The 12,552-nt window shown below is 35.9% G+C and overlaps 1 protein-coding gene across 1 annotated transcript in view; it reads right to left on the reverse strand.

Annotated features, from left to right (window-relative positions):
• Positions 1–2,199: 2,199 nt before the first annotated feature.
• Positions 2,200–12,552, reverse strand: part of LOC145987066 (vanin-like protein 1) — a 50,182-nt gene continuing 39,829 nt past the window's right edge. Inside the window, exons 3-6 of the mRNA XM_083121522.1 lie at positions 10,984–11,136; positions 8,530–8,699; positions 7,670–7,884; positions 2,200–2,994 (exon numbers count right to left, since the gene is read on the reverse strand). Coding sequence (XP_082977648.1) covers positions 2,207–2,994; positions 7,670–7,884; positions 8,530–8,699; positions 10,984–11,136 — 1,326 coding nt within the window. The 3' untranslated portion in view covers positions 2,200–2,206. The remainder of the gene's footprint in view (positions 2,995–7,669; positions 7,885–8,529; positions 8,700–10,983; positions 11,137–12,552) is intronic.

The raw sequence follows: 12,552 nt of genomic DNA on the forward strand, positions 1-12,552 counted from the left end.
TGGGCACCACTGGCTCCAGCTATTATGCAACTCTGGTCTTAATTATACATATTTTGAAAACCCAATCTTAAATAGATCAAAAAATATTTAACATAGAGAGCTCAAATTGGTGTCATTCTATTCAGCTTTTAATGAGCTTTAATTTGAACATGACTGTTGTGACATGAATATTGCTTCTTTATTTATAATGTGGTTAGGTATGTAAAATATGTTAACTTAAATCATTGTATGGTCTTGAAAGGAATTCACTTTTCATATGATACCAATATGTGTAAAATTTTTGAAAAATCCGTTTTTTGGAAATTGTAAAATAAAATTTTGAAAAACCTTTCAAAATTTGTTTTTCGCAAAAAACCAAGTATGTTGTATATCAAATAAAAGCTCTCTTCATAAGCTTTAAAATGAGACCATGCCCAGCCCTGTAGTTGTAACAGGTCTCTTGTAAATTGTATTGAAAGTTTCAGTGGTGACCGGTTTTTGGGCAATTTTGTCAATTTTCAAATTTTAATAACTGAAAAATCGGCAACATCAAAAATAAGAAGAAAATATTTTCTATATTTCAGATGATAAGAAACACGTATACTAAAATTTAGTCAAGTCCATGACATCAAATATTTATGCACTGGTTGATTTGACATGGAATTACCTGGGATTCTAAGTGCAAGCATTTTGCTAAAATATAGTGATCCTCTTCCAGACATGTTCATTTACATTTATTGCCCAAATGATTTTGCCTGGAAAATTGTGGTTCTTGGCCTGGAAAATCGTGTAATTTTGTTTTTATGGAACTGTAGACACCCTGTTATTTTTATTATTGTTGCCATTGTTACCATCTATCACTAGAGGAAAACAGTAAGATGTCCATTTTATGACTATCTTGGCTCTAAATTTGCAATTAAATCTACCAGATGAAAAACTTGGGATAAAATCCTGGTGTATACTACATCTATATGAAACAACAAATACTATCCTCATCAACTGCTTGCTTTCATTTGAGTAGTAATGTTCATCCTCGTCCCGTCCCTCTCGCCGAGAAGAAGTTTTTCTAACGAGAATGCGAATTGGACGCAGCCGTCTAACCCATGGTCACTTGCTGCAAGGGCAGGACCCTCCGTTGCATCATATTTGTAATGTGGTTTTGAGTATTTTGAATGTGCCGATCTTGCTTATCTCCGGCAGACTTTTAACCTTTTTGGCTGTTTGTTTTCCCTGTTGGGCAACGATAATAGTATTTTATCAAAGGTTTTTAGCTTTTTGCGAAGAGCTGGTCTCTTCCACCATCTGTGAGGAAGCTTTTAGTTTCTTTTCTGAATTTTTAATGTATTGTGTTTGTCTTGTGCAGGTTCCTGTACAGCCTTGCACTTTTATTTTCCCAAGGGGCTTTTTACACCTTTTGTTTTAATACTTTTTAAGTCAGAATTTTAGATAAGGGAATATTTTCCTGCATACAATGAAGGGTGCAAAATGGCCTAAAGTACCGAAGCACCCCAAAATTTTACTTCATTCATTCATTCATTCATTCATTCAATGTTCATACCTCCAAACAGAATCAATTATTAAAATGTAAGTATAGAATTGTTGCTTGGCCAAGACAGTTGATGCCAAAAACCAAGTCACATGATATATTAGCAATTTTTATTACAATTTAAATGACACTGAATTTACCATGCAGAAATGCTCAATCATTTATTCTGTATTAATTGAATATTTATTCATGTATCAGGGAATGTAAAATACATATACAGTAGTGTCTCGCTTATCTGACATAAACGGGCTGGCAGAATGTCGGATAAGCAAAAATATCGGATAATAGAGAGGTGTTAAGAAAAACCCTATTAAACGTCAAACTAATGTTATAATTTTACACATTATGAACCTAATACAGTAATCATGCACTGAGTAGTGAATGACAGACACATGAGTCATAGTGTAGGTGGGCATACCATGCGGTAGAGTTGGGAGAAACTAAAAATAGACCACGCCTGCAACTTGCACTTCTTGTTGCCGATTGATGATGTTTTTCCTGTGGTATGTTGGATAAGCGAAGGTCGGATAAACGAGACTCTACTGTATACTCAAAACAGATTTCCCCCCCCCCCCACCACAAAATAGCATCAGCCCTTGAAATCAACACTTTCCAATTCAATACAATTAATTTTTTTTAAAAATCAGTGATTTTTCTTATAGTGATGCCAAATTATTGCTATTAGCATAGGGTTTTAGTAAAGTCGAAACCAATCATACCCAATGTGAGAAATGAATCTACTGACTTCGTAGTTTGAAGAATAGATTCTACACTGTCATCATTTGTACGTTCCTGGTACGTGAACGAATCTACAGGAACAACAGTCAAATCCACTGTTACGCTGGTAGGTAAAACAAAGTTCACTGAGAAGTTGCCTGAAATTTGAAGCGATTCAAAAACTGGCACGGAAGCTTCGTTTGGAGGCAATCCACAAGATTCCACTGTATCATCATTACACCTTACCACAGCACATGTTTGGTAGGTCTTGTCACGTGTATTCTCATTAAAATACCTTTGTCCACTGAATGCCACAAACCTGAAGTAGGCTGTTGAATCAGGTGATTCAGCTGGCAACATGTGGAAATTCAGGATGCAGCACAGTCCACATTGACACAAGGTAACATTTGTCTGGTCTGGAGACAGCAAAGCTGTTTCGTGTTCTGTTAGAAGCTCTTGCAAGAGTGGCATATCTAGAGCTCTGTGAGATATGCTGTTTTCATCTTCATACTTGGGCGACGGAAGGTTAAGGTCTTTCAATTCTTCTGAACACAAGTCATTTACCGTGTTCTTCTTTGCTACTTTGGAAATCAGGAGCTTTCTTGTGAATTTGTCTGTATTGATCAGTGTGTAAGCTCCGTTTACTCCACCGTGGATGCCACTTCCACTGTTGCTCATGTTAGGTCTATTGTATCCAGCCGCGAGGAGATTGACATTTGCCTTATATGACCAGCCAGCTTGCATTTGAAGTCCTTGAATAAATACATTACGAATGGATCAAACAACATCTTTATCATTAACAATAATGCACCAATATTAATATTTATAAATTACAGGTATTGAGAGACAAATATTGTTGCATGGCTGCGGTAGTCTAATTTGAAGTCACATTTATATTTGAAAAAGTATTTTTATTGAATGACTTTAGTGCCTAATTGCACAGAAAGGAATACCATTTATCCCTGGCAAATGAGTGCCAAAGTGTGTCACACATTCTTTCAAGAGGGCCTCCCCGTTGGCACGGTGGTAGCATCGTCACCTTGTAATCAAGGGGTCCCATGTTCGATACCTGGTGGAGGCACATAGGTTCGGTTCCCACTTTAAAATGTAGGTCCAGTCCCGCTTAGCCTTACTATGCATAACGTGAAATTAAAACACCAAATCAATCACCATTCTTCCAAGTTGCATCGGATGCTGTCCATTGCTCGTTCTAGCATGTTTGCCAGGATACTGTTAACATCTCTGAATGTGATACTTCAGTTCCGAAATCATGGCAGGATGTGTTTGGAATACTCTAGCTTAAGCAGCACAGATTAACAACAAACAACAACTGAAGCACAGCCTGTTGTAAATTGCAATTCATGTAGAGTAGAACGACATTTGTCAGCTGCATACTGTTGCCAGTATAATAGCCATTTCCTACTCAAATTATGCTAAGAACGCTACCACACCCTAACTCTGCTCTACTGACTTACTACAAACACATCAATTGCTTTGCTTTTATCTGTACTTAACATTGCTTTCTGCCACCTTTGGCTAATGTAATGATGGGGATGAAAGATATTAGATGACATAAGGAACTAGGCTGAGGCTCAGTGGCAGCAATTAGGGAGGGCGAGGGGGGGTAGTTGCCCCCTACTATTTGCCACTTTTGCCCCCACACTATGCTAAATCTTATTTTGCCCCCACACTATGCTAAATCTTATTTTGCCCCCCAGTTTTGGCACCTTGCCCCCCCCCCCCCCTAGTTTAGGAACCCAATCACTGCCACTGCTAAGGCTCAAACCTGAAATCTTCAGTGGTGAGTCTGTGACTTGATAACTCAACATACTTAGCCACTGAGGTGGCATTTATTTACAAAGTGCACATATCTTTATAAGTATTATGTATTCCTTGCTTGCTTTATATGACATGTAAATGGGTGTTGTTGCACTACTACATTTCCCATTTTCCAAAAAAAAAAAAAAAGTACTTCTGATTGTCTCTGGGAGAGGAGATTTGGTTTTTCTGTTCTTTTGAAAATAAAAAAAAGATATTTGATTTGACTACTAAGCCAGAAATCCTGGGTTCGAATTCCGGCCTGTCCATGGGTGTTCTTTGTGTGTGTCCCTTCATCAGTTTTATGGTGTCATTTTCGCAATTTGCCAGAAAAGCGAAGTAATAAACCAAATCAATCAATGATTTGATTTGATTTTTGTGACTTAGCGTCGCTTTTTGCCACATTTGATTAATCGTGATGATTATACGATAAAATTGCTGAAGACACACACACACACACACACACACACACAAAGAACACCCATGCCCAGGTCGGAGTTCAAACCCGGAACCCATACTGTCATAGCACGCTGTGATAACCACTCCCCCCACAGACATCTGCCGACAACAAAGACGAGAGAAAAGTGCTAGCCATTCGGACACGAGGGTACTGGTAAAGCAAACAGCATTTTTCCTCAGTGGTATTTTCAATTGTAAATGTTATATGCTCTTTGGGGAAAAATTTGCGTTGATTGATTAATTTCCCTAATTCCTCCATCTCACTATGTTGTTACTCAAGGATCCTGGTTCGAGCCCTGGCCTGTGCATGCATGAGTATTTCTCTTGTATCCACCCTTCACCCGTTTAATTGAATCTACGTTCATCGTCATGGCAGAAATTAGGTAAAGTGATGGAATAATTTCTTACCAGTGCATCTGCAGGGCAGTGCAAAATCAGGAGTCTCTGTTCATGATTGCCCCTCGCGACTTCCATAAACTCATTAGCTACTTATCGCGATTAAATCTACACAGCTAGAAAAAAAGTGATGGGAGGTGGCAAAAATTCAATATATTAAATGGGGATAAACTGGTAATGAAATACACTTTTTTGTAGTTTCTTCAGTAATATTCATTTGGTCTCTCTAAGTTCTGGGATACATTTTTCATCCCAAATTATTTCATTATTCATTGCAGAGTACAACACATAGGAACAAGAATTCGCACTCGTCATGGGTTCGAATCCCATCCTGGACATGGATGTTCTTTGTGAGGTCCTTTCATCAGTTTCATCATATCATCACTCATCCTCATTTTTGTGATAACCAAATGTGGCAGAAAAGTGAAGTAAAATAAACCAAACCGGCAGAAATCTTCCCTTTCCCTGAAACCGGTGAGGCGGAGGTAAACCCAGCTAGAGTAGTAGCTCCTTCAATAGTCTTCACCGCTCTCACAGAGGAGCGAGAAGCACGTGAAAAAAGAAGTGTTTTATATGAACTGTGGCTTCAACAAGACAATGAATATTGTGATTTGAAAATAATTAGAGATGTGAGATTGATTGATCTATCTCTGCTAGACTAGCTACTCCTCACTGCACGTCACTGTTTGTATACTATATCCAGGAATTTATATATAGTATGGATGGGTTAAATCAGTTTTTACCCTGTCAGTATCATGACAATAGACAACCAGGCATATCAGTTCGTTGATAACATTACCAATAGTTTCACCAATCTCTATCTGTAAATGACCTGTAATGAAGTGTAAATTTATTCAATATTGTTACAATTTTTATGAATATAAACATATAATTCATGCCAGCGCTTAAGTGAAAATTGCTATCTGGGCAATGTTTAGTCAAACCTCGGACGTAGCTAGGGGTATGCTACCGTGCGTCCATTTCGATCTGCAGCCGAGAGATCGGGAGAAGCGTGGTGGGCGGCACTGACGGAGATGCCGACATTTGCGGCCTGAAATGCCTGCTTATTTTTATGGACATATGCAGACATTTATATAAATATTGCAAAACGAGCACTAACCTGTGTTATAAGAGTATGGTTTTAATTTTAGTAGCTTAGTGACTGTATGTGCCGATGATTTTGATACGCCCACCTCTTGTGAAACACGGCGTAGAGGTTTGTTTGGAGAACGTTCTAACGCTGCACCAATATCATCGAGTTTTGCTTCGGTTAGAATCCGTCGTTTTTGCTTAGGTGTTTTAAAATTTAACGATACAGTTTCTCGTAATTTAAGGACAAGATGTCTAACCGTATCTCTGTGTGGAGTTGAAACGCATGGGAATTTCTGTACAAATTACCTACACACGTCTCGACACGAGTTTGTTTTCACGTAGGTACGTGTCATACATAAAAAAATCTTTGTTCTAACGTGAATCTTGCGGCTGGCATTCCAATCGTCTCACTGACACGTCACACATACACACTACAATAACACAAACAAGTAACTGCAAGTAACCAAGAATAACACTCTTGCGCACAGTACGAAATTAACACGCTCTTGGTTTACATTGCTCGCCACTATATTTACAACTCTGTCTTCATCTAGTCGCGAAAGAACAAAAAACTCGAGCTCGGAGATTTCGGATTGCAAGGAAGCTCACGAACACTATTGACTTTTAACGGTTTCTTCTACAGCGTAATCTTGATACAGTGTTGCACATTCAAAACCTCCAAACGATCCCCATCGGCACAAAACTCTTTCAAGGATATAAACTTAAGCAGGACGTTACTGGTCAAAACTATGATTAAAATGTTTTATCATCTGTGGCTCTTAACATCGTTTCTAAAGCGTATTTTTTGTGTATATAAGAGCAGAACTTGGATGAATTACAGAAGAACTTTTGCATGTTATAACACAGGTTAGTGATCGTTTTGCAATATTTATATAAATGTCTGCATATGTCTATAAAAATAAGCGGGCATTACAGGCCGCAAATGTCGGCATCTCCGTCAGCGCCGCCCGCCACGCTTCTCCCGATCTCTCGGCTGCAGATCGAAATGAACGCACGGTACTATAGTTTAACATGGTGAAAATGAGACAGCTTTGTGGGATGCTTTGCACAAATTTTGCAAGCTGGGGATGCCACCCCCTCGTTCACTTTAGGCACTGATTCATGTCCCATTTTGAAAAACAAAAAAGTAGCAGTCTAAATATGCAGTTTCATTTTTAAAGGTAAAACCCATTGCAGTCACTTAGTTACAATCTTTAATTGTGGAGATTAATGCACTGATCATTCATTTTCTTCAAGAAACATTTGCAATTTGTATATTAGATTGGTACAAAATTGGTTAACCATATTCTTACATTTTATATCCGAACTTCATATCGGTGCATACTTAATAGTACTGTAACGTAATGTAATATTATAATTTTTGTCCAATGAGTTACATATTCTATTTAAATCTCTGTTACTTTTTCTTCTCTTTTTTTTACTACACAGCAAATTTAGTCAGTTCAATGATTTGTGTTTGCTGAAAAAGTTGTGTGAAAATAGCGGTTCACAACCAGTGATCGAGCCAGACGAAGTTATAATATATCCTCTCATGCCAAAAGCTGTGTCATAGCTAGTTCTATGTTCAGTGCATAATTTTATGCCCTTTTTTCACAAAACAAATTACGTGTAACTCTTACATTGTACATTCAACTCACTAACCTGTAAAGAATGGCAACTCTTGGAACCAGGCTGTAGGGAAAACTATGTCAGTTATGTTGTAGTCTCTCACTAGATGAACAGCCGGGTCTCCAAATACAATGTCAAAGCAAGTTATCACCCCAAATCTTGCTCCGAAGTCTGTGTCAAAAAATACATGCTCTGGTTCAGGTGTTATATTTGTATGTGGTTCATCATAGAGATTGAACTTTCTATATCTGTAATTCGACAGCAAAAAAGGGGAAATCTTTAGTACAATACAAACAATTACAATTTTAAAAATAAAGTCATATTGTGGTTATGCCTGTGTTGAAAGACTGAGAGCTTAAGTTCATACTGAACTTTGTTAGAAATGGGTAAGTTGACTCACTCTTGCATAAATGTGGCCTTTCTGTTGTTAGTAAAAAAAATATGAAGCAAGATAGTGGAAAAAAGGTAACATTATGTAAAATATGCCCATAAGAGGGTATTACTTTTTCCAGTTGTCTGTTTATCGTGCAGATCTTTGCAGATTGTCCAGGTATCTACATCTCCGTCCCTTCTCTTGGCAGACAGTGCTGTGAGTTTGTGAAGACTTAAAAAACATTTAATAATAAGAAGCTCTATACATAACCATTTCATAAACAGATTTTGAAACATTGAACATTGCTACCCATTGTTCTTGGAAGAGAAAAATTGTAATCTGTTTACATGCCATATTTTCTTACCCACTTTTTAATGTTATTTATTAATGAACTTCGCTGAGTTTTCTTTTTGATTATGTCGAGAGGGGTACTGAACAGTAGTCACAGTGGTAGAAAAATGCTATATTAAATAAAAACGTTTTTTGGTATGAACTCCCATTTTACAGTTATGTAACCTACCTGGCTACAATGTTACCACTACGATCAAAAACAACATCAGTGTTGAATAGGTAAAATCCATCAGATGGGCAGCGAGAGTCATTTTGACCATTGCAGTATTCAATTGACACCAAATTGACCACAACATAGATTTGATTTTCTAAAGCTGCACAGGATAGATTCTTCAGTACCTGTAAAAAATGCAGGAAATTTAAAATTGTGACTGCTCCTTTTCTGAATTAACTTGAATTTATTTCGTACTGAAAACACTTGTGGCTTACATTTCTGTAATGAAGTAAAGAAGAAAATGCTGCAGATGTAACTAAAAATATTATGCAAATGTCAACAAAAAATACCATTTCATGTGAAACTACAGTAAAAGTGGCTATAGATTGATTGATTGAGGCAATAGATTTTGCAGTTGAAGCAGTATCAGTTAACTTACAGGTTCCTTTTAAAGGTCTTTTAACCCTTTATTTGACCTGTCTGTCTTTCAGTTCATAAATCACTGATATCAATAAACACTAAAGTTCCACATTAAGTACACAGTTTTTGTCTTAATAATATATTTATGGATGCAAAATGAATACTTGGCAACAAATTTAGAATACTTGCATACAGTGATCAGTGGGATTTTGGATGTCTTTGTAACTGGAAAATGAGATAATTGGATTGATTTATTGTTTTTAAATTTCCAGTACAGCAGAAGCCATTTTAAACCAGAAAGAAAGAACAGTAAAAAGTAGCCTAGTGTTAAGAAAAACACACACACACAAAATAATATAAAATACAATAAACATTGTATTTTATATTATTTTGTGTGTGTGTGTTTTTCTTAACACTAGGCTACTTTTTACTGTTCTTTCTTTCTGGTTTAAAATGGCTTCTGCTGTACTGGAAATTTAAAAACAATAAATCAATCCAATTATCTCATTTTCCAGTTACAAAGACATCCAAAATCCCACTGATCACTGTATGCAAGTATTCTAAAGTTGTTGCCAAGTATTCATTTTGCATCCATAAATATATTATTAAGACAAAAACTGTATACTTAATGTGGATCTTTAGTGTTTATTGATATCACTGATTTATGAATTACATTACATTACATTACATTACTAAGTTGGTAATAGAAAACGAATATGAACTGAATAAATCTACTTGGTTTGAGATGATGTTGAATTGGTTCGGTAGCCTACGGAATAATGAACGTTGTATGGGTGAGAGTCTGGGAGTTGCAGTGTACAAAGTTTCCTTGCTCCGTGTTTTATGTCTAGGCACTCTAAGTGAGAATTCGTGGAGTGGGATGCACCATCTTAAGTTTCCATTTATGATCTTGTATAGCAATTTCATATCTGCAACATATCTATGAGTATCTGGAGTATTAATGTGCAGATTAACAAGCAGATCTCTCTTAGGCATGTGTTTCAGCACAGGCACTCTATATCGAATGATGGAGAGGAAAAAGCTGAGAAAACTGTCGATCTTGGAGATATGAGAAGGGGCAGCCATGTACCAGATTGGTGAACAGTATTCACAAATGTTTTGAAGTAAATGAAAAGTGATTTTGGGTTATTGATTTCGGTGAATCTGTACAGTAGGCCTAGCAAACGCATTGCTTATTTTGTGGTGGTTGATATGTGATTTTCGAAAGTTATTTTGAATCTACGAGGATATCTAGATCTCGGTGTTGTGTTTCTTTTGTTAGAGGGAGGTCGGTGAGTGTATAATTACCTTCAAGAATGTTTTGTTTCAATGAAATTTTTATGTAAGAGCATTTTGAAGTGTTTATGGACAGTTTCCATCACTTACACCATTCAGAGAATCTGTTTATGTCATTTTGGAGAAGTTGCATGTCGGATGGCTGCTTTATTTCTCTAATAATTTTGCAATCATTGGCGAACATTAGAATTGTGCTTGAGAAGGGGCAATTAAACAGATCTGTGAGATCATCCTACTGTTTCTCTTTTAGGACTAAATATCTTTCTTAATATTTTATTTTCAAAAACTCTTAATTTAGGTTCGAATCCAGGCCTGGGCATGGGTGATCTTTGTGAATGTCTCTTCATCAATTTCATCATATCATAACTCATCCTCAGTCGCAGCAATTCAACACTAAATAAGAAAATCATGTTCCTCCTTTTTTAATGTGAGAGACCCATGTTTCATGTTAATGCAAAACAACAGATCATTTCTGTTTTTTATATTTTTAACTTTAGATTCTTTGATAGTAATCAAGAGGATAAAAGCATATAAATAGTTACGTGAATTACTTGAATTAAATTTTGCTTTTAATTTTCCATTTAATATCGCTTTCATTTGTTAATATTACTCCTATGACTTTCAATTTAGGAATTGATTAAAATGAATTACTATGCATATAATTAGGTTTTGATTATTGCCCAACATTTGTTTAATTTGGCTTGCAATATATTGTATAAAGTTTAGTACAACACCATCTACACATCCACGCACCTCAGAACTGATTTCTTCACTCTGGCACACATTTTTTGCAGAGGGCGATTGAGGGCTTGGGACATCCTGGAAAAAGGCCTTGTTCTCCAATCGGTTTCTTGGCATGTCTATTGTTGTCATACCATCCTCTGGAAACACAATGATGTCTGCTCCCTACAAGAAGAAAAATCGAAAGTTATTAGTTAACGCTACATGTATTCCTTTTACAGTTTGTTTTTATTATTATTATTGTTTATTATCACCAGGGCCTGCATTTTGATGATGTCGTCTTTTTCTCCTTATGTAGTATGCATTGCTCTTGAGTATAAAAATTCTGAATATGAACCTCTGAATATAAAAATGTGAATTTTATTGTGCATTTTCGTCATATTTTCTATTTAGGTCATTTTTTTCAAGTTTTACATCATTTTTCTATCATTTTTTAAAGTTTTACGTAATTTTCGTTAATTTTTCGCATTTTACTTCTTTTTATGGCGTAATTGCAAAAAAAAAAAAAAAGTAATGTGATTGCATTACGTTTCACTCATTTTTAGCCAGAAACTGACATTTATCGCCTTGATGTCTGTAACAGTGAAAACAAAAATTCTATCGCCACATGATTGTAGGATCAAAGCAACATGCCGCTCGACATTAACTACTGCAATACTTTTGAATAAGTTAAGATTTTTACAGATTTTTACACTTAACATTCACATACACCTTAAAATTTCAGTTCTAACATTTCAGAAATAAGAACTATGCCGTACTAATTGCCATACCCTGAAATATAGACAACATTTTTAAGTCCTTTGTTAGGTCATTTTATAGGTTTTGTTGATCATTTTTCAGATATTAGATCATCAAGATCTGGGCCCTGATTATCACCATTCATTATGTAATAGACTTACAGCTCTGCCATAACATATATGTTTTTAAAACAATATACATGTAAATAATGGCTAATGGTTTGATGCTATTGTGTTCATAGGTGGAGTTTGAGCTTTTGCTTTGGAGGGGCCAGACTCTGGGAGAAGCATATGATGTATCTGAGGGTTATTGAATATCCCCTAGTTTATAAGGGGTCCGGATGCCTTTCCCTGGAAATTAAAAACAAAAAACAAAAAAAACAACAACTTAAAAACACTGAATTTTAGGCCTTTTAGATTTGAAAATGTTAAATTTCCTCGCTTAAGTAAACAAATATTAATTCGTATATTGGTTGTCAGTTTTAAAAGAAGCAAAACAGTACGATTAATGCATTTTGCATTTCATTAATTTTTATTGATACAATACTCGTATTACTTTTAAAAAGTTACGGTACAATAGTAAGCTTCAGAAATTTTAGAAAAATTAAATTATAAAGTTCTTTTGATGCCTCAACAGTAATTGTTGACTCAACACAAAGTCATTTTACGTTTGTCTTTCTTCAAACTGTACACATCAATCAAATCGTCTAAGTTAATTTTTGTAACAACATCTGACTCTGAGTATAAGATCATTAAATTGTTCAATCTCTCTTGACCCATTGTGCAACGCAACCAGTTATGGATTCGCCTCATAGCAGAAAATTTCATCTCACAAGTGGCACTA

Source organism: Lepisma saccharinum, chromosome 4 (assembly GCF_977018435.1).
Source record: "Lepisma saccharinum chromosome 4, izLepSacc3.1, whole genome shotgun sequence".
NCBI lineage: Eukaryota > Metazoa > Arthropoda > Insecta > Zygentoma > Lepismatidae > Lepisma > Lepisma saccharinum.